Source organism: Mobula birostris, chromosome 8 (genome assembly GCF_030028105.1).
Source record: "Mobula birostris isolate sMobBir1 chromosome 8, sMobBir1.hap1, whole genome shotgun sequence".
Taxonomy (NCBI): domain Eukaryota; kingdom Metazoa; phylum Chordata; class Chondrichthyes; order Myliobatiformes; family Myliobatidae; genus Mobula; species Mobula birostris.
In genome coordinates this window covers 14,307,974-14,330,056 of record NC_092377.1, presented here as the reverse complement: position 1 = coordinate 14,330,056, position 22,083 = coordinate 14,307,974, and the positions used below count along the sequence as shown (strand labels likewise).

The following is a 22,083-nucleotide window of genomic DNA, read 5'->3' as shown; positions in this document are numbered from 1 at the left end:
TTTCCCACTCTCAGTCCACAACAAAGACCCATATCAGAATCAGGTTTATCATCACTCACACATGTCATTAAATTTTATATTTTTTGTGATGCAATACATAAAATTACTACGGTACTGTACAAAAGCCTTGGGTACCCTAGCTATATATATGTGCCCAATACTTTTGCACAGTACAGTACATTGTTGGGAGGGATATGGACGCCTATGGTCCAGGTGCAGGTCGACGGGACTAGAAAGAATAACAGTTTAACACAGACTAGATGGGCCGAAGGGCCTGTTTCTGTGCTGTAGTACTCTGTGACGTTTTGGGTGTAGACCCTTCATCTGAGCTGAAAGATAGAGGATAGGTATCCAACATAAAGGGGTGAGGAAGAGCGATGGAGCCGAATGAGGTGGTTTACTGGCAGATGGACGAGGTGACGTGACAGATGGAACCGCATTCCCTCAGTAACTGTACAATCTAACCCACTCCTGATTAGAGGAGACAAAAATAACTTGAAGTGTTCCTGATGAAGAGTCTCGTCCTGAGTCGTCAACTGTTTATTCCCCTCCATAAATACCAGCAGAACTACTCAGTACCTCCAGCATTTTGTGTGTGTCACTCTGGATTTCTGGTACCTGCAGTATCGCTATGTTTAAAAATAACTTGTGGTTTGTGTGGCATGGGAAGATAAATGTCTGCTATATAAAGCAGCTCAGAAGTCTTTGATTTATTGCACGTGTGCATTAAAAAGCATTTAGAAGCTGCTAAAATGAAGGAAGCCTATTAGTTACTTTTGCAAACTGATTTGCTAATTGTCCTAGATGTCGATAACCTTAGGCGAGAACATAACAGATTTGCTGTAAAGTACTGTGTAGAAGGTTGATGAGCTTGGGCGCTGCACCGTGTGCCTGGACCTGCCCAAGGCCTCTGCCTAAGGAAGGGTCGAGCTCGAAGAAGCAGCCGCGGCTGGAGGCCGACACGGTCTCGGGCTCGAATTCGGCGGGGGCGGTGGTGGGCGGTGCCAAGGCTGCCAGCAAGAACAAACTGGAGGAGAGGCTGTACTCGGTGCTGTCGCAAGATCGAAGAAGATGGAGGTGCATAGCCGCCAACCCTGGATTCAGGATGGCACCCACTGACTGACTGTGTAGAAGGAGGCCATTCGGTCCAACTAGTGAATGCTCCACATGAGGTTTTCCCCATTTCACCCTGCTGGCAATCTTAGTGAACTGTAGATCCCGGTTCAGTCAGCTCTAGTTCATCTTAGACCATGGACAAGGGGGGCCAAACCACCCACCAAAGGTGGGGTCTGGGGTGGGCTGAAGGGAAGCAGTTGAAGGGTTTCCAATTGCCCACCGAACCACTTGCTCACAGTGGAGCCAAATCTGAGCCGCTCCATCCCAGTCCTGCAACATCGGGGCAACTGGACTTATCGATTCATCACAGGATGAGGCACAGCTTCATCTCAACGGAACTGAACTTTCAGAAGCCGAATACAACAAGCAAGCATCTGTTCCTGTATAATACACACACACACACACACACAGACAAAACCAAGGATCAGTTCATGACTGCGCGCTTGTGAATCTTTCGCCAACAACCTTGGGACTCGAGTGCAAGAGACGAGGCTGTGAGCCAGAGCTGGGAGACCGGTGGAGTGGCAGCAACGAATCGGGAGTGGGAAAGGCTAGTCACCAGAAATGAACGTACAGAGGCGCAGGATTTTGTGATTTATCTTCAAACATACTGTATCCAGGGTCACCCTGTGCAGGTCTGAAATATCCTGCTGAATGGAACCTGACTCCCGCTCCAGCCACTGAGGACCAGGCCATTCTACCCAACAACCATAAGCTTCCTTTCAACATGACTATGGCCGAAGTTTTCCTGCCGTATCCATATTTATCCCAATTCCCCCATTGCTCAATGTCCATACATCCTCAGTCTCTGGAACAGAGAAATCCAGAAGGAGGGACATTCCTCCATGGTGGGGTTGAATCTCCCTGTCTTCTTCCTAAACGGCTGACTATTATCGCCAGGTACGGTGCCTCTTTCATGCTGGCTGGTTTTACCGGCTGGGGCAGGATTCCTTTCTGCTTTAGGTACAGGGTAATTATAGGAAGAAGGATTTACACTGTTGCCCTTCAGTCTGAACTGCATCCCACCCCTCCCTAGGGCGAGGCACCAATTAATCACACTGAACCCTTGCCCCCCCCGCCCCTGTGTGAATCCAGCTGCCTGATTAATGCCACGCAGATTTGCAGCTGACCCTTCCCCCTCCCCAGCTCCGGGGACACCTGGAACGAGATTTGGAAGCACATCTACTGTGCAATCCTCTCTCCATTGGATGCTGGGCCATCCAGATCTCTAACACAGGAGAGCAAGTGCTTCTGACTGGATAGAATTATAGTCAGCAATGCTGTCGTTTAACATAGGAAAGTACAGCACAGGAACCAGCTAAAGAGCAAATCAAGAACACCCAAACACTAATCCTTCCTCCCTAGACAATATCCATATCCCACCGTTTTCCTGTGCCTATCCAAACATCTCTTAAAAGCCTCTAAAGTTTATTTGCCTCTACCACCATACCAGGCAGCACATTCCAGGCATCCCTGACTCTGAGTAAAAAACTCACCCCCCCCCCCCCCCCCACACCTTCAATGCAAGCTCCCTGGTATTAGACATTTCAACCCTGGGAAATGGATACTCTCTGTCCACTCTATCTCTGCATCTCATAACCTTGTAAACCTCTATCAGATCTCCCCTCAGCCTCCGACACTCCAGAGAGAACAACCCAAGTTTATCCAGCCTCTCGTTGTAGCACATGCCCTCTAAACCAGGCAGCATCCCGGCGAACCTCTTCTGCACCCTCTCCAAAGCCTCAATATCCTTCCTATAGTGGGGTGACCAGAACCATACGTGATACTCCAGATGTGGCCTAACCAGAGTTTTATAAAGTTGCTACATAACCTCCTGACTTTTGAACTCAACATACTTTGCTGTTAACAGTGTACCGTCTCTTACCTTTGCCCTATCAAGGTTCAACACCTCACACTTATCTGGGTTAAAATCCATCTGCCATTTCACAGCCCATATATGCAACTGTTCTATATCGTGCTGTAATCTTTCCCAATCTTCTACACCAGTGGTCCCCAACCTCCGGGCCGCGAAGCACGCAGTGGTAGCTGGGACGCACCCAGCACATTTTTAAGAAAAAAGTCGAAATAAACAAGCTAATTAATTAGGTGTCGCCCGGCACGTAAATGTCGGCCCAGATTTCAGCAATCGCCTCTGATCTGGGCCTCATTCTGCCTCTGGGTGGCACCTAATTAATTAGCTTGTTTATTTCGTCATTTTTCTTAAAGATGTGCTGGGTGCGTCCCGGCTACCGCTGCACACCTGCATGCTTCATGGCCCGGTTTTGGTCCGTGGCCCGGAGGTTGGGGACCACTGTTCTACACTACCCACAACCCCACAATTTTGGTATCATTTACAAACTTACTAACCCACCCATCTACATTTTCATCCAGATCATTTATATACATCACAAGCAACAGAAGTTCCAGCACAGGTCCCAGTGAAACACCACTAATTACAGACCTCAGCTCGAGTAAGTCCCTTTAACCACTACCCTCGTCTTCTACATGCAAGCCAGTTCTGAATCCAGTCAATTCACCATGGACCCCATGCATCTTAATCTTCTGGATTAGCCTTCCATAGGGACTTTGTCAAAGGCCTTACTAAAATTCATATAGATAACATATACTAATCTACCCTCGTAAATCTCTCGTCACCTTTTCAAAAAATTCAATCAAGTTGGTAAGGCATGATCTGCCACGCACAAAGCCATGCTGGCTCTCCCTAATTAGGCCATGGGCTTCCAAATGCTCACATATCTATCCCTAAGAATCTTCTCCAGCAATTTCCCTAAAGCTGATGTGAGACTCACCATAACGAGAGGTACAATATTAGCCACTCGCTAATATTCTCCAGTACCTCGCTTGTGTCTAGAGAGGACACAAAGGTTCTGGTCAAGGGCCCAGCGAACTCGTCTCTTCCCTCATTCAATAACCTGGGGTAAATCCATCAGGCTCTGGGGACTTGTCCGCCTTAATACTCACTAGAAGACCCAACACTTCCTCCTCCTTCACCTCTAAATGCCCTAACATATTGATGCACTCAGCACTAATAAATACTGGTACTCATTAAGTACCTCACTCACATTCTCCACATCCAAACAAATGTTGCCCCCTTTATCCTTGAGTGGTCCCACTCTAATTCTACTTATGCTTTTACTCCTGATGTATGTATAGAATGCCTTGGGATTCATATTAATCCTACTTGCCAAGAACTTTTCATGGCCCCACATGGCTTTCCTAATTCCCTTGTTTAGTTCTTTTCTGGTTTCATTATACTCCTCATTTGCTTCATTTGATCCTAATTTCCGAAGCTTTACATACTTTTCCTTTTTCTTCTTGACTAAATTCATCACCTCTCGACATTCAAGGTTCTCGTCTTTTCATCCCGTCCTTCCTCCTGCCTTTCCTGTGCTCTGAGCAATTGATCTTTCAACATTCTTTACGTGTCCGATACGAGCTTGCCAGAGAAAAGGTGTTTCCAATTAAGGCTTCTTAGTTCCTGCCTAATGCTTTCATAATTTGCCCTACTCCAATTTAAAACTCTACCACAAGGACTAGACCTATCCTTAGTTATCCCAAAAGTTAAGGAGTTGTGGTCACTGTTCCCTAACCGTTCACCCTCTGAAAGATCAATCTCCTGGCCAGGCTCATTACCCAACACCAAGTCCAGTACGGCCCCTCCTCTCATTGGACTGTCCACATATTATCTTAAGAAATCTTCCTGGACACACTTAACAAATTCTGCCCCATCGAAACCTCCTGCACTAACAAGGTCCCAGTTTATACTTGGGAAGTTGAAATTCCCCATGACAACAACCCTATTATTTTTACACATTTCCTTAATCTGCTTGCATATCTGTTCCCCAATGTCCTGGTGACTACTGGGGGGGGGTGTCTGTAGTACAATCCCATCAGTGTGATTGCACCCCTCCACCCAAATGGATTCAGTGTCTGACCCCCCCCCATATGTCTCCTCTGAGTGCAGCCGTGATGTTGTCCCTGATTAGTAACGCAACTCCACTCCCTCGCCTCTTTTACCTCCTCCTCTATCTTTTCTAAAACTTTGAAAACCTGGTACATTAATTCCTGCCCCTCTCTCAATCAAGTTTCAGTAGTGGCTACAACATCAGAGTTCCATGTATGATCCATTCTCCAAGTTCATCACCCTTACCCAAACTACTCATAGCATTAAAATATACCCACTTCAAACTATCCAACCCATCCTACCTGTTATTTTGATTTTGTCTTTTAATACTTTTCCTGACATCTACCTTCTGGTCCGATCCTTCCCTTACTGAGCTGGGGCTCCAGTTCCCAGACCCCTGAAAGACTAGTTGAAACTCATACAGAGCACTGCAGCACTGAAATAGACTCTTCAGCCTATTGGTCCATACTGACCAAGATTTCCCTTTGAGCTCGTCCTATCTGGCAACGTTTGACTCATATTGTCCAGTACATTTCAGCTGAATTTACCCCGTCTCACGTTAGATGCATACCCTGCAGTATTAGACATTTCAACCCTGGGGATAAATTACCTATCTATCTATCTATAGCTTGCATAATCCTGTAAATTTCTATCAGGTTTCCCTGGAGCATCCGCCACTCCAGGGAAAGCAACCCAAGTTTGTTCAACCTCTCTTTGTAGGACTTGCCCTGTAATCAGGCAGCATCCTGCACCTTCTCCATAGTCTCCAGGTGCTTTCAATAATGGGGCTGCCAGAGCTGTATGCAGTACTCCAGATGCAGCCCAACTAAAGCTGCAACGTGACTCCCTGACTCCTGAACTCAATGCGTTGACTAACAAAGGCAAGTATGTCATCTGCCTTCTTCACCACGGAACCACTTTCAGGGAACTATGGACTTGGACCCGAGGATCCCTCTGTACATCAGCACGGTTAAAGGTCATAGCATTACGATGACGCTCAATGGCAACACTTTTGTGTCCATCACGAAAGCAGCTTAATTTCTACCTTTGATGTCTCTCCTTTTTCCCTTTCCAGGTGGATGGGGTTCTGTTGAAGACTCTGACCAGGAGTTACACTCAGACTGGTTCTCTACAGTAGTGAGACCCACTCCTAGGGGCTTCTTGATGTCCCAAGGATGCAGCCAAGAAGATAAGCGCACTTTCGGGGTTCCAAGGTTTTGTGGCCCTGGGGACGGGCTGATTCTGACTGAAGTGTCGCGGGAGAAAATGGAATATCGGGAACAGCTGCCAGAGCCTCTGTACTCTGCGAATCGTGTTCTCTCTCTCTTCTCGGTTGGGCAGAGGTTGCTCCCAATTCTCCGGGTGGAGAAATTGGGAAAAAAAAAGCGTAGTGACAGACTTTTAACAGAGCGAGAGATAGAGAGAGAGAGAGATAGAGAGAGATAGAGAGAGAGAGATAGAGAGAGAGATAGAGAGAGAGAGAGAGAGATAGAGAGAGATAGAGAGAGATAGAGAGAGAGAGAGAGAGATAGAGAGAGATAGAGAGAGATAGATAGAGAGAGAGATAGAGAGAGAGATAGAGAGAGAGAGAGAGAGAGAGAGAGAGAGAGAGAGAGAGAGAGAGAGAGAGACTGAGACTGTCAGGTGAATGATTAGTTTTTTTTGGTACTGCAGATCATGGTCTTTATCGGGGTCTTTGCTATTGCTTGTTTGATAAGTGGAGGGTGCTATTGCTTTTTGTGGAAGTGGGTGGGGGCAGTGGAGAGTCATTGCTTTTCTGCTGCTTGTGTGTGGGAGGGAGAGAGAGGAGGGGAGCTTGGGGTTCTAACATTTTTACTGTCACTCATTCTTTGGGGCACTCTTCTGTTTTCGTGGATGGCTGCGAAGAACAAGAATTTCAGCATGCATTTTGCATACAGTTCCCTGACATTAAATCGAACTACTGAACTATTAACTGTGTACTCTCCCTTTACATTTGATCTTTCAAAGTGCAACACCTCACACTTGGCCAGATTAAACTCCAACTTTCCTGGAAGAAGAAAAGACTGGATTCAAACTTCCTAACGCAGGCTGACACTCGTAATATTTGCAGCGACAGACTGGCCTGGGCTAAGCCCCATTTAACCAGATGCTGCTGTTTCTTATGGAGTTATGTGAAGAAATTTCTGGGTCATTAAAATGGTTCATTTTCAACGGACCGCTCCTGTGGGCAGCGTGGGGCCACAGCTGGCGGAGTTGCTGCCTCACAGAGACCAGGGTTTGATCCAGGTCTTCCCCACTGACTGCGTGGAGTTTGCACGTTCTCCCTATTGATCTCCCACTCCCTTTAACAAAAGAACCCATCCTCCCGGCATCTGGTGAACCCTACCAACCTTTGTCTTCTTCTTCTTCATTCGGAGCACTCTGGAGGCGATCTGGATGGTGGACAGGGTCTCGGAGTAGTGGCTGGAGGAGGACGAGATGTGGGCGATCATGGTGGTCCGGCAGTTCAGATTGCCGAGGGACTCTCGCAGCAGCATGGTGAGCTTGCTCTCCCTGAAACAGTGAAGCAACAAGACGGCAGGTGACCATGTGAGCCATTGACTGACCGTGTTCCTGAACTGGATGGAAGAGTGGACAATGGTCAAACTGCTCTCACCATTAGATATTGGGCCCTTTATTGGCTCTTTCACCAAATGACCACCAACAACCAATCACCAAACCTTACCGTAAACCTATATTCCAATCAACAGCACACACCATCAATTCTCCCTCTCCTACCTATACACGAGGGACAACTTTAACACATCTTTATAGATGTGTGGTGGAGAGTATATCGACTGGCTGAATCACAGCCTACTATGGAAACAACAATCCCCTTGAACAGAAAATCCCCACAAAAAGTGCTGGATACGGCCCAGTCCATCACGGATAAAGCCCTCCCCACCATTCAGCACATCTACACAGAGCGTTGTCGCAAGAAAGCCACATCCATCATCAGGGACAGCTTCTTCCCCTCTTCCATCAGATTTCTGAACATGAACTCATGAACTCTATCTTACTATTTATTTATTTCATTATTGCATTTTGTTAACGTCTTGCACTGTACTGCTACAACAAAAACAAAACAAATTTCACGACCTATGTCACGTTATAATAAGCCGATTCAGATTCCTGACCTGTCTTCTGACCATTGATCCCACCCTGCTGAGTGACATGCCCTCTGACCTCTGACTCACCCTGTCATGTCGACTAAGATGCCGGTTCTAGACAGGGCACCTCAGAAAATCTAAACTTTGTAACTGTTCCCCAAGACCTCACTCTGAGGGTCATGGCCTGAGCCAGTTTGTATTTTTCACGAGACGGTGCCAGGAAGTATCAAGGCCTAGGTGATCCTATGGACGAGTTATGCAAAGCCCACATCCTTGAATGGATATTATATAATTACCAGGGTTGGAGTATGTGAAATGATGGAAAGGAAGGTGCCAACGTCTTTTGGCCTGGAGGTTCTCCCACATACCTCTCCCAGGGGTCACAGGGTTGTGTCGTGAAAGGAAGTTTATTGTATTATGCCCCACAATGCAACAGTGTATGAGTGAGACCAAATGAAGCCAATGGCCGCTTATAATCACTCCACCAGCACCCCCACTCTTGTGTCAGTGTCTAGAATTTCTCCCCCATCCTCCATGCTTTCTCCCCTTCAAGCCTACCTTCTTTGATCAGGTCCTAGTAATTTTTATGTGATTTAGTAACAGTTGCTATGTTATATAAAAAAAACATCTTTCAACAGAAGGCCATTTTCAAAATTCAAACTAAATTTAATAGTTATCGAAGTACGTATGTGTATGTAACCATATATTAGCCTGAAATACATTGTTTTGCTGGCATTTACAGGAAAAAAAGAAACACAACAGAATTTACAAAAAAATGATACATAAACCGACTAAGACAGACAGACAACCAACATGCAAAATTAGACAAACTGTGCAAATAGGAAAAAAAGTTACACTGAAAACATGTGTTGTAAAGGGTCCTTGGAAGTGAGTCTGTAGGTTGCAGAATCAGTTCGGAGCATTGGTGAATGAAGCTATCCACACCGGATCGGGAGCCTGATGGTTGAGGAATAATAACTGTTCCAGAACCCAGTCGGTGGCTTCTGGACCTCCTGCTCGTTGGTAGCAGCAAGAAGAAAGACAGTCTGGATGGTGGGAGTCTTTGACAATGGACGCTGCTTTCTTGTGGCAGCACTCCATAGTGGGGAGTGCTTTCCCTGTGATGGACTGAGCTGCATCCACCAATTTCTGTTGCCTTTCCATTTCCTGGGCATTGATATTTCCGTATCAGGTCATGATGCACCCAATTAGAATGCTCTCCACTGTGTTTCTTTCAAAGTCCGTCAAAGTTTTTGGTGACATGCAGGATCTACGGAAACTTCTAAGAAAGCAGAGGCACTGTTGTGCCTTCTTTGAGATGACCTTACGTGCTGGTCCCAGGACAGATCTTCTGACATGTTAGTGGAAAAGAGTTTAAAGCTACTGACCTTCTCTATCTTTCCATCACTGTTGGCAGGTTCCAAGGTGGCAAGTTTTTAAACTGTGCTGAAAATAGTTGACCCACAGCCACCTGTCATTGCTGCCTTCAGCTGCGAAAGCTGCTGGCACCTCACTCTCTCCCGTTTAGAAGGTCCTTGTGCTGTGGCCTGCAGATACTGTTAAACATCAAAATAAATCTAAGGAAGAGTTGAGAGCAGGTGGCCCTGCAGCATAACCCAAGTGTGGGTCTATCTATGAATGCGAAACAAGGTACACAAAGAATGAAATGGCCCCTTGATATGTGATTTTGTAAGTATTCCCTGAGGCCCTGTTTCATTGGCAGACCTCTAAAGCAACATTAGCAGAAGGAACCTACCTGAGACAGATATCTTTCCCAAAATAAACAAACTTCACTTACAGCAGCAAGTTACTGAATTTTGTGCCTTGTTGAAGTTTTATAATCAACTAAGAGTATTATCTAAGAGATGCATTTCTGAAATGGCTAAAACATGTATAGCCAATTAAGAGTCTTAGAGTCGTAGAGAGGGTAGTGTGAAGCCACCAAGTACGCATCTACCCTCATCTGTCCCACGGGTTTTCAGCTTCATAAATGTTTGCAAAGCGCCACACCCCCTCGGGCAGAGAGTTTCAGATTGCAAACACCTTTAGCAGCTTGGGTTTAGTAACCCTGTCAGTAACGTGAGCTCAGTGACCTCACCCCAATAGTTCTGGGTCCAGTCATCTCAGTATATAAACACAGAACATAGAACACTACAGCACAGCGCAGGTCCTTTGGCCCACGATGTGGTGCCGACCTTTTAACCTACTCTAAGGTCAATCTAACCCCTCCCTTCTGAGATTTGCGTAGAACGAAGGGATTAGCTGATTCCAGAATTTGACTACTAATTACTTAGTCACTGTGGGCTGAAGCGCCTGTTCCCAAGCTGTATTGTTCTATGTTCTATATTTCTCTGCGAGATCGAGTGTCTGCAGTCAAAGTGAGCATTTAATCTGTAGGTCTCCAACCACGAATCTTTGAATTCAGCGGGATAAGGTACAACATATGACACTAGGTTTTCTCCTGCGATATCACTTTCTCCCCAGACCTGCACAATGGGGGTTTAGGCTCCAGTAACCAGCTTTCCACAATGGAAACACTTGGGTTTAATGATGCATAATCGAACGGCCCGGATAGAGTTTACAGCAAGGTAGCATAGTGGCTTCCATAACACTAATGCCGATCACGGTTCATTTCCTGCCACAGTCAGCAAGTTGTTTGTACGTTCTCCCTGTGACTGCTCTGGTTTCCTCCCACATTCCAAGACGCGCGGGTTAGGGTCAGTGAGCTGTGGGCATGCTAAGTTGGCACTGGAAACATGGTGGCACTTGTGGGCTGCCCAACGCAATCCTCGCTGACTTGATTTGACGCAAATGATGCATTTCGCTTTATGCTTCAACGCACATGTGATAAATAAAGCCAATCTTTACCTTTCTCCATAATCTCCCTCATGCACAGTTGAAATACTATGTCAAAGCTGTTCAGTCCCTTTGTCAGATTAAGTTTTCTGGGGATGAAGAAGCTTTCTGCCATGCTCCCCTGCTCTGACCCCAAGCTTCCAGAGCTCTCAAGTCTTGCATTACAGTATCGAGTTTGGCTAATTTAAAAAGCAGGAAACTGTGGACGTTCCTATTTGATATCCAAAACCCTAGTGCACTTGCACCAGGCCAGGTGATGCACATGTAAACGCTGGTAGTAATTGGCAGCCACCCCCAGCCATCTGCGGGCACAATTAAAACTTTCCCTTTCATTTCCGACCAACTCCACTTGATCCATTTTACACGGCAATGAAACGTAACAGCAGTGTCACGGTGATCCTTTGTTCTGGAATTAACAGCTCTTGGAACTCCTTCGCCGTGTAATTGCCTATTCCCGAGGGTGTGTCCGTTACAATAAAGGTCAGGTGGAAATGACCCACTGGGTCACATGAAATTGCCAGCTCGACACCTTCATATCTCAACCTGCTCGTTCAGGGAGGATGTCATCGCAACTTGGCAGGGATAAATTGAAACCTACTGAAGATCGAGAGGCTTGGAGCGGACATGGAGAGGATATTTCCTGTTTTGGGAAGTATAGGACCAGAGAGCACAGCGTCAGAATACAAGCTATAGACACATATAAGTAGGATAAGAAAACGTCAGTCAAAATGACACGGCAGGGTAGTGCAACACTTTACAGTGACAGTGACCCGGGTTCAATTCCCACTGCTGCCTGTAAGGAGTTTGTACTTTCTCCCCGTGACCGTGTGGGTTTCCTCCCACGCTCCAAAGACGTACCAGTCAGCAGGTTAACTGGTCGCTGTAAACTGTCCCGCGATTAGTCTGGGGTTAAATCGGGGGTTGCTGGGGGGCACGGTTTGAAGAACTGTATCTCAATAACATAAACAAACAAACAAAACTACAAATAAACAGAGTAGATATGGAGAATGCTGATCAAACTACACCACCCAGGTAGCATCTGGTGGAAAGAGAAAAAGACTCACAAAACAGAATTGTGCCATTCGGCCCTTTGAGTCTGTTCCGCCCTGAGACAGAGAGGAACAAGTCAGACGAGTCAGCAGTGAAATGTGGGTGGAACCCAGGGGATTTGGGAAATTAGCTTATTGCTATTACACGTGTAGCCCCCTGGCCAGCCTCAGGGTCGCTTGGCCCGCTGTCGTCTAGGGAAACAGCCCTCGGCCCCGCCAAACTGGGTAATTAGTTTGTGTGGGTAATGCTGTGTGATGTACCCCACCCCGCCCAAATAATAGACCATATATCAGATACAATTAAATGATTTACAGTTTATAGATATTACTGGAACTATATAATTAATAGAGAATAAAATATAAAAGGAAAATAAAAGGCGCCACACTTATCAAAGTTCAATCTCTTCGTGCACAAACAGCTGGAGCTCAGGACCCTTCTTTTTCACCCTGCGACCCCTCAGACCACCTCGACTGGCCGCCTGGGACCAACAACGGTGGTTGACAAGACGCTCCACACGAGTTCATCTCCGTCTCCTCTCCTCACCCTGGACCTCGGACTCCTGCTCGGGGTCCGACCCCGTTAGCGGACTCACAGCACTTGGTCCATCCTCTATCTCTCTCTCCCGCCTTCTGCCCAAAAACCCCGCGCATACAATATCTTACAGATGCACCAAAAGCATAACAACTATGCCAATTGGTTCGTAACACCTTTCTTATCAGTAACGTGATCAAACAAACTGCTAGCGGGAGGACTTTCTCAGCAGTTAACTTAACAAAGAAGCCCTTTCAATTATAACATAACAAAGAAGCCATTTTAATTAGACTACGTAGTGACACAAAAAAAAAGAAACCCCCTTACACACATACTGAGCAACAGTGAGAAAACACTGTTTCCTCTGCCATCCAGACAGATTGTTTCATTGCAACGGTGTACTGAGATAATACAAGGGTAAACAGTAACAGCATGCAGAATAAAGTATTATAGGTACAGGGAGTGTGCAGAGCAGGCAGTCAGTCAGTGGCAAGGCTGTGATTAAGTCGACTGTGAGGTCAAGAGTCCATCTTCCATACTGGGGGACCGTTCAAAAATCCCGCCAGAAGTGAGATTGCCCGGGGTGGGTGGGGTCTTTGATCAGGTTGGCTGCTTTCACTCGTAGAGTGAAGATAGGTGGATCTGATATTGGCTGTGTGATTTGTACTGATGTAGTTCTAAAGCTCTGCCACATGTCCAGCAGGTCAGACTGGTGCACAGAGAGGAAAAGGGAAACGGGTGGCAGGCAGAAATTGTTTTTATATAGAGTGGAAGAAAGGAAATGGTAACTGAATATGATTTTATATAGAACATGACACTGAGACCACAACATTCACAGGGGTGTGTGGAACACGATGCCAGGGGTGGTGGTAGAGGCAGATACATTCGGGCCATTTAACAAAACTTTTAGGAACATGGATGAAAGAAAAATGGAGGTTAACATGGGAAGTTCACGTTGAAGTAGATTAAAAAGTCGGCACCAGGCACCACATTGTGGGGCAAAGGGCCCGCATTATGCTGTAATGTTCTATGTTCGAATACTATTCAAAGTAACCAGGGAGTTCTCTCCCTGTCAATAGCTGGGGCTAGACACAGGTTAGAGGAATCTGTCTTAACTCCAAGCATTCATCAGACAGGCTCCTGCCAGGACTGGTGACAGGAAATCCTCAGCTTATTTTCATTCATTGTAATGACAGAACCATTGCTGATACTTGGAACACGTAACACAGAACATACAGTACGGCAAAGCCCTTTCAGCCCACGAAGTTGTGCTGATTTTTCAACCCACTCCAAGATCAATCCAACCCTTCCCTCCTGCACAGCCCTCCATTTTCCTCTCATCCATGTGTCTATCTAAGAGTTACTTAAGTGCCCCTAATGTACCCGCCTCTACCACCACCCTTGGTGTAAAAAACCTACCTCTGACATCCCCTCCTATACTTTCCTCCAATCACCTTAAAATTACGCCCTCTCCTATGGGCCATTTCTGCCTTGAGTCACTGCATCCAGAACTTCATTCTCTACAGGAATCCACAGACCAACTGAAAGGAAGGCACGAGTTAACCCCTTTACTTGAAGCACCAACATTTAGGTGGTGGGATTGTGCGTATTCTCAAATGCAGGGGAGAGAAACAATTGATCTTTAGAACGACACAATGCTGGGACATTGCCCTCAACCAGCGTTCTTTGAACTCTAAAAGATACGGTTATTTTACTCAAATATGCCTTGTGAAACTCAGTTGGACAAACATGTGAACTACCAAGGCATAGAAGGCTATGGATCTGACATTGATACGTGCTGGGGTTTACAACCTGGGGTCCTCAGTTAATGGTGGGGGTCCATGGCATAAAATAGGCTGGGAACCCCTGCTAGGTGCAATGGGCTGAAGGCCCCATTTCTGTGCTTTGTCACCCTATGACTCTATCACCGATATTCAGCACACGTGTGCACATGCACACACTAATTGAGAACAAACACACACCCACAAATGAGACACAGACGGCCACACAGGTTTGTACACACTCTCAGGGGCGGACAATGCTTACTTGTACGGGATGTGCTTGGTGCCGTTAACAAGAGCCAGGATGACATTCCCCAGTGCAGACAGGGAGAGGCAGAGTCCGGAGCCGCCCTCGCGACTTTTGCTAAGCACCTTGACGCAGCTCCCCAGGTCAATGAGGTGTAGACGACTGCGACCTCCTGACACTGCCGGCAGAAGAGGATAAGAGAGGGATCGGATCAGTTGGCTGTCCCACCGCCATCCGCGGAGAAAACTCTCCCCTCCCCCCCACCCCCCAGAACGACCGGCTCCTCGTAACGCTCCCCAAACGCGGACAAAGCAATTATCAACCTCACAGCACCGTGGAGACTCAACCGTCCGATGGGCGGGAACGCAGTGAAACAGCATCCGGCATTCCAAAGGAAAATATACTTCCCAAACAGGAACGCAAAACCAGGACCCTGCGCATGCAAGATGTAGCCAGGCCAGCTGCAGCTGCGCTGGTGATACTGTCGACATGCATGTCTTGATGCATGACCATCGGAATATTGAGTATGATCCAGGGAAGCTCATGGGAACACGGTTATAAACTCATCAGGGGTTATCACACAGTGTGATCCCGTAATCCCTCCAGGACTCCGGTACAATCAGGGTGGGAGCGTGTTCCCTTTGGGCATTCCGGTTTCCTGTCACGTCCCAAAGACCGGCAGATCAGTTGGATCACCTGGCCCCTGTTAGTTGCCCCCCAGTGTGCCGGCGGGTGGTGGAACCTGACTGGACGTGGAGCGAATTCAGGAACAGTAAGAGTAAGGGATGAGTGTAAAGACTCGCAGGCAGCGTCTCAACGGGCTGAAGGGCCTGTTTCTGGGCCGTATGGCTTTCTGACTCGAGTATTTTCTCACCCTCCCATCGCCACTCCCAGAACAATGCAGCTCAAGTCCTCAATACTCCTCTCATCACCGGGTGCGCAGTAGTGTAGCGATCAGCATAATGCTATTAAAGCAGCAGGGACCTGGGTTAAATTCCGCCCCTGCCCGTTAGGAGTTTGTACGTTCTCCCTGTGACTGCGTGGGTTTGCTCTGGGAGCTCTGGTTTCCTCCCACAGTCCCAAAGGCGTATGAGTTAGCAGGTTAATTGGTCACTCGGGTGTTCGTGGGCAGTGTAGGTCGGTGGGATGGAAGGACCTGTTACCATGCTGTATCTCTAAATTAACAAATTAGGCCAGCAGAACCCTCGCGGGGAAATTAGAGAACGACAATAAATGAGGCATTGTCTGTGTCAACTTGCCCTCAGAAGCCACGTTGAGAACATGCTTCTCCACCTCACTTGGGCCCCAGGGGAGGGATGACCTGCTGACTGGGGTGGGGATATGGAGGCTCGGGGACTTATTTTAGTGACGCGCCATGGTGCCGACGGCAGGGGTGGGGGAGGACGCGAGGGAGCCAGCTCACTTCCGGCCTTGCCGCTCTTCTCCATGCGGTACTGGTAGATGTGCAGAGTGAAGAGCATGTGGGAGTTGCGCAGCTCCTCCTCGTCGCATCCTGAGCGGCTGCTGCGCCGCGAGGCGATGGCGGCGTCCAGGAAGTAGGCGGCCTTCTCCGGTGTTGGCGCGCGGAGTTCACTCTGGTTCTGCAGCTGCCGACGAAGCACAGACACACAGGCACACACTATGGGAGGGGAAGCTACTGCCACGCCGCCACGGTCCGCCAACAACTGCACGGCGCTTTCTGAGGGACAGCCCTCAGACAAGGCTTCAATATCTGAACGGATCCTGACCCGGATCTGGGCCGTACCCTCCAAATATCCGGAATTGCTTCTCGGTTTTTTTGAACTACCTTACCTTCCATTTTTCTATTTTCTATTTATGATTTATAATTTAACTTTTTAATATTTACTAATTTTTACTATTTTTAATATTTAATATTTGTAATCCAGGGAGCGGGAGGCGCAGAATCAAATATCGTTGTGATGATTGTATGTTCTAGTATCAATTGTTTGGCAACAATAAAGTATAAAGTATAATATCGAGCCACAATTGGGATGGGTCGGATAAATGTCCAGAAAACTCAGACAGTGAGGGAGGTTTGAAGTGGAAGAAGGGAGAGATGGTGGGGTGGAGAGGTTTAAGGAGAAAATTCTGGAGTGTGGAATGATCATTCCCAATCTGGAGTAAGTCATCCCTCTCCCAGTCCCTCGTTGGGCTTGGGGACACTTATATGGGTATCTGTGACACAAACTACTGAGGGTTATGGACATTACGGAAACCAGCCTCCTTTTGATGGACTCTGTCTAGACATCTGACTGCCTCAGTAAAGCAGCCAGTATAATCAGCCACCCTGGACTTTCTCTCTTCTCCTCACTCATCGGGCAGAATATACAAAAACCTGAAAGCATGTACCACCAGACTCAAGAACATCTCCTACCCCACTCTTGTCACACTCTTGAATGTATAGTACTGTGCATATATGTGGCTAGGGTGTCCAAGACCCTTCCACAGTACTGCATATTGGTTAAAATATGAAGGTAACTGGGAAACAGAAATGAGAGTATCAGTTCAGTAGTATAAAGTGTTATTTGGTAAATGGAAAGATATAATAGATAGACAGTACCTGAGACTGTGTATGCCTGGGACTTTTGCACCATACTGTACCTCTTTAATGTTAAGATAGACTCTTGGCCTCATAATCTACCTGATTGTGATTCTGTGCTTTGTCTACCTGAACAGCACTTTCTCAGTAGCTGTTGCATTTTCTTCTGCATTGTTATTATTTTACCTTGTTCTACCTCAAGGCATTGATCTGTATGAACAGTAAGTAGACAAGGTTTTCCTGTATCTCAATTCCAATATTTTTGCCCCAAATTCCATCATCTGCAGTCTCTCGTGCCTCCTTAAATGGAGGGGTCTGTGATGTCGTCAGGGGTAATGGTAGGTGAGCAGAGGGTGTGCATTTTATCAGCAAGAACAATAGGAGTTTTCATTCAAAAAGGGCAGTGCGGTGGTGTAGCACAACGCTTTACAGTACAGGTGACCCGGGTTCAATTCAATTCTGTAAGGAGCCTGTATATTCTCCCCAGGACCATATGGGTTTTCTTTGGGTACTCTGCTTTCCTCTACCTTCCCAAAGAGATTCGGATTAGTAGGTTACTTGGTCACGTGGGTGTAACAGGGTGTCACGGCTTGTTGGGCTGGAAGGGCTTGTTACCATGCTGTATCTCTGAAGAAAATTTAAAACACATCCAATTATAATTTCATGGAAGCCTAGAGGGTGGCTGGAACTTGTGACTGGATGGGGGCAACTTAATGAGAACCTAGTTAAGGATCTGAAGAAGTTCTTTGTTCCAGAGATCAGTTGAATTGTTAAGTGAAGACTATGCTCAGTTCTTCACATTTTTGAAGAATAGAAGGAGGCCTCTTGGTCCCTCAATCCCACTCCACCAGACAATGAGATCCACTGCCAATCCCTACTGTTCTGCATTATCCCCACATCCCTTCACTTCCCTAATACCAAAAACATTATCGATCTCTGCCTCAGACATGCCTACTGAGCCTCCACAGTGTCACCAACCACTGCGTGGAGTTTACTTCTTGTCTCACTTTGGACAGCTGACCCTGCATTTTGAATCTGATCCTTACCCCAGACAGCCCAGCCAGGAGAAACATCTTCTCTGCACCTACTCTGCCAAGAATACGACGGGTGATTGATAAGTTCGTGGCCTAAGATAGAGGGAGTCAATTTTAGAAAAGCTAGCATATTTATTTTTCAACATAGTCCCCTCCTACATTTACACACCTAGTCCAGCGGCCGTGGAACATACTGATCTTGGACCTCCAGAAAGGGTCCACAGCAGGGGTGATTGATAACTTCGTGTCCTAAGGTAGAAGGAGATGAGCTATTAACTTCAAACTTTCTGCATAATCACTCAAAGAGTTGACCTGCATGTAACGAGGGCTGTATGACTCATCGCCTTCTACCTTAGGCCATGAACTTATCAATCACCCCTGCTGTGGACACTTTCTGGAGGTCCAAGATCCGTATGCTCCACGACCACTGGACTAAGTGTGTAAATGTAGGAGGGGACTATGTTGAAAAATAAATGTGCTAAGTTTTCTAAAATTGACTCCTTCCTTCCACCTTAGGCCACGAACTTATCAATCACCCCCCACCATTGTACATTTGAGAGAGATTACCTCTCATTCTTGAGAGAGAATAGGCACAGGCTAATTAACCTCTCCATATAGGGCAACTCCCCTGTTCCAGGAATCAACCTGGTGAACCATGATGCACTCCTCCAATTGCAGGTATATTCTTACAGAGGCAGGGAGACCAAACCTGCACACAGTATTTCAGGATGAGAAAACCTGCAAATGCTGGAAATCCAAGCAACACACACACACACACACACACACACACACACAAAACGCTGGAGGAAGTCAGCGGGCTGGGCAGCATCTAGGGAAAAGAGTAAACAGTTGACGTTTTTGGCAGAGACCCTTCATCAGGACTGGAGAGAAAAATGAGGTTAGAGAAAGCAGGTGAGGGGAGGGGAGGGAGAAGTACAAGGTGGTAGGCGACAGGTGAAACCGGGAGAGAGGGAGGGGTAAAGAGCTGGGAAGCTGATTGGTGAAAGAGATAAAGGGCTGGAAAAGGGGGAACCTGAGAGGAGAGGGTAGAAGACCCTGGAAGGAGGGAAAGGGGAAGGAGCACCAGAGGGAGGTGATGAGCATATAAGGAGATAACTTGAGAGAGTTGAGAGAGGGAAACGGGAATGGGAATGGTGAAAGGGGGAACAATTACCCCAAGTTCGAGAAATCGATGTTCATGCCATCAGGTTGGTGGCTACCAAGACAGAATATAAGGTGCTGCTCCTCCATCCTCAGTGTGGCCTCGTTGCGGCAGTCGAGGAGGCCACAGACTGACATGTCAGAAAAGGAATGAGAAGTAGAATTGAAGTGGGTGGCCACCGGGAGATCTCGCTTTTCCTGGTGGACGGAACATAGGTGCTCGGTGAAGCGGTCTCCCAAACTACATCGGGTCTCACCGATATACAGGAGGCCACACCGGGATCACTGGATACAGAGATGACCCCAACAGACTCACAGGTGCAGTGCTACAGTAGATGACCCCAACACTTCTTCCTACACCCAACAAAAACCTTCTTGCTCTAACTTATCGTGTTTTTTTTTCCAGTCCTAATCAAGGGTCCTGTTGGCCTGAAATATCGACTGTTTACTCTTTTCCACAATATTCCAGAAGTTGTCTCACCAGCATCCCATACACCAGTGACCACTTTACTAGGAACAGCTGCTCCTTAGTGTGTATCAGTCAATCATGTGGCACCAACTCAATGCCTAAAAGCATGCAGACGTGGTTCAATTGTCGTTCAGACCAAACATCAGGATGGGGAAGAAATGTGATCTAAGTGACTTTGACTATGGAGTGAGTGTTGGTGCCAGATGGGGTGGTTTGAGTATCTGAGAAGATGCTGATCTCCTGGGATTTTTATGCACGACAGTCTCTAAAGTTTACAGAGAATGGCGTGAAAAACAAAAACATACAGTGAGCAGCAGTCTGTGGGTGAAAATGCCTTGTTAATGACACTGGTCAGAGAAGAATGACCAGACTGGTTCAAGCTGGCAGGAAGGTGACAGCAACTCAAATAACCACACGTTTCAACAGTGGTGTGCTGAAGGACATCTCTGAACACACATGTCAAACCTTGAAGTGGATGGGCTACAGCAGCAGAAGACCACAATCATACAGTCAGTGGCCATTTTATGAGGTACAAAGAGTACCCAGTAAAGTAGCCACTGGGTGTATAATTCCAATAAGATGTTGTATGCTCTTGCACACAATTCCTCTTCCAATAGATGTCAAACGTGCCATCTGTTAGCCTAACCTGCACGGTAACGTGCCCTGATTTGTGTACAGGGAAATCCAGATCTCCTTGAAGATCAACATCTTCCAACCTCTACATTGTCTGCCAAAGTGAATGACCTCTCACATTCCTCCATCTTATATAATCCACCTGCCATAACTTATCCATCCACTCTGCCCATCCATAAGAATATGAGAAGCAAGAAAATACCAGGAGTAGGCTATATGGCATACTGAACCTGCACTGCCATTCAATCATGACTGATTTTTTTAACCCCATTCTCCTGCCTTCTTACCATAAACCTCATCCCCCTGACCAGTCAAAAACCTATAAATCATGGCCTTATATAGACTCAATGACTTGGCCTCCAGAGCCGTCTTTGGCAATGGATTCCACAGATTCACCATCCTCTGGCTAAAGAAATTCTATTCTTCCTCATCTCTGTTCTGAGGGGTCGTCCCTCTGTTCTGAGGTTGTATCAGGATGTGGCAAAAGGACTACATCATTATCACCTCAGTCAGGCTGTGTTGGGAAGGGAGGGGAAGGGCAGCACGGGAGGTGGGGGGGGCATCTTCATCATAGTTCTCTTACCCTTGGGAGGACATAATCCAAAACCTGTCCTCAATGCCAGTCCTTGGCAAATCACAACACTAATGGCCGTTGAAGGTGCTGCCCGTGCCTCCACTTTTGAAGGAAATAATCCTGCTTCTAAAAAGTCTCAGAAGGCCTTGGGCAGTGAACAATAAACTGCGTTACCTGCATGCCACAGATGGGGTCCTCACAAAGGTAGACTCCAGGAGACTGGCCGTCCTGCAGACTGCCTGTGGCCACCTCAGACAGTAGGTCCTTCAGGTTTTCTTCCTTCCCCCACACTTCGACTGCCGAGACCCGGACTGAGAAACGAGCTCCCGTCTTCTCCTTCCTCTCGTTAATCAGTTTGAAAAGCCAGGAAATGGCACAGGGGATGATACCCAGGTTCTGCATAGAGTCATCTCTCCCAATCATTGTGTACGACTTCCCTGGCACATCACAAAAGAGTGGGCTCAGATTACAACATGGGACAGATTCATACAGTCCAACAGAATTCCAACAGTCAAAATTCACCCACAATTTATGCTAAACACAGAATGTTTCAGTGGTGATGCGGACCTCTCTGTGAAAAAGAAGGCACTAATGAGGTTGAATTTCACTGGTGGCCGGGTGGAGAAACATCTCTACCAAAGGACGCGTAAGGCGCTCTTCCCCTCTACTAGCTTGGGTGAGGTACAACACTTGCTTAGCCCCCTGATCAGGATCACGTGAAACCATGGGAGCAGACGGTGACTGGCCGTTTGAGCGGCTGGTGTGTATCACAAACCCTGGTTAAGCGACCACTGATTCTAGGCAGGCACTCTCTGAAGAGTACTGATAATGGCTGGGGTCACTCATCTTGTAAAGACACTGCCCAGAAGAAGGCAATGGCAAACCACTTCTGTGGAAAAATTTGTCAAGAAGAATCATGGTCATGGAAAGACCGTGGTCGTCTACATCATACGACATGGCACATAATGACGATGACTACAGTACGCAAATACCATTGCATTACAGTTTAGGAAAT

General features: G+C 47.0%; 1 protein-coding gene across 5 annotated transcripts in view; it reads right to left on the bottom strand.

Annotated features, from left to right (window-relative positions):
• kif26ba (kinesin family member 26Ba) overlaps window positions 1–22,083 on the bottom strand; it is a 395,022-nt gene that overhangs the window by 51,785 nt on the left and 321,154 nt on the right. For all 5 annotated transcript variants that reach the window (XM_072264804.1, XM_072264805.1, XM_072264806.1 and 2 more), the window contains 4 exons: window positions 21,243–21,505; window positions 16,061–16,244; window positions 14,656–14,815; window positions 7,414–7,576 (listed from right to left, as the gene is read on the bottom strand). In XM_072264804.1, the coding sequence (XP_072120905.1) occupies window positions 7,414–7,576; window positions 14,656–14,815; window positions 16,061–16,244; window positions 21,243–21,505 (770 nt within the window). The remainder of the gene's footprint in view (window positions 1–7,413; window positions 7,577–14,655; window positions 14,816–16,060; window positions 16,245–21,242; window positions 21,506–22,083) is intronic.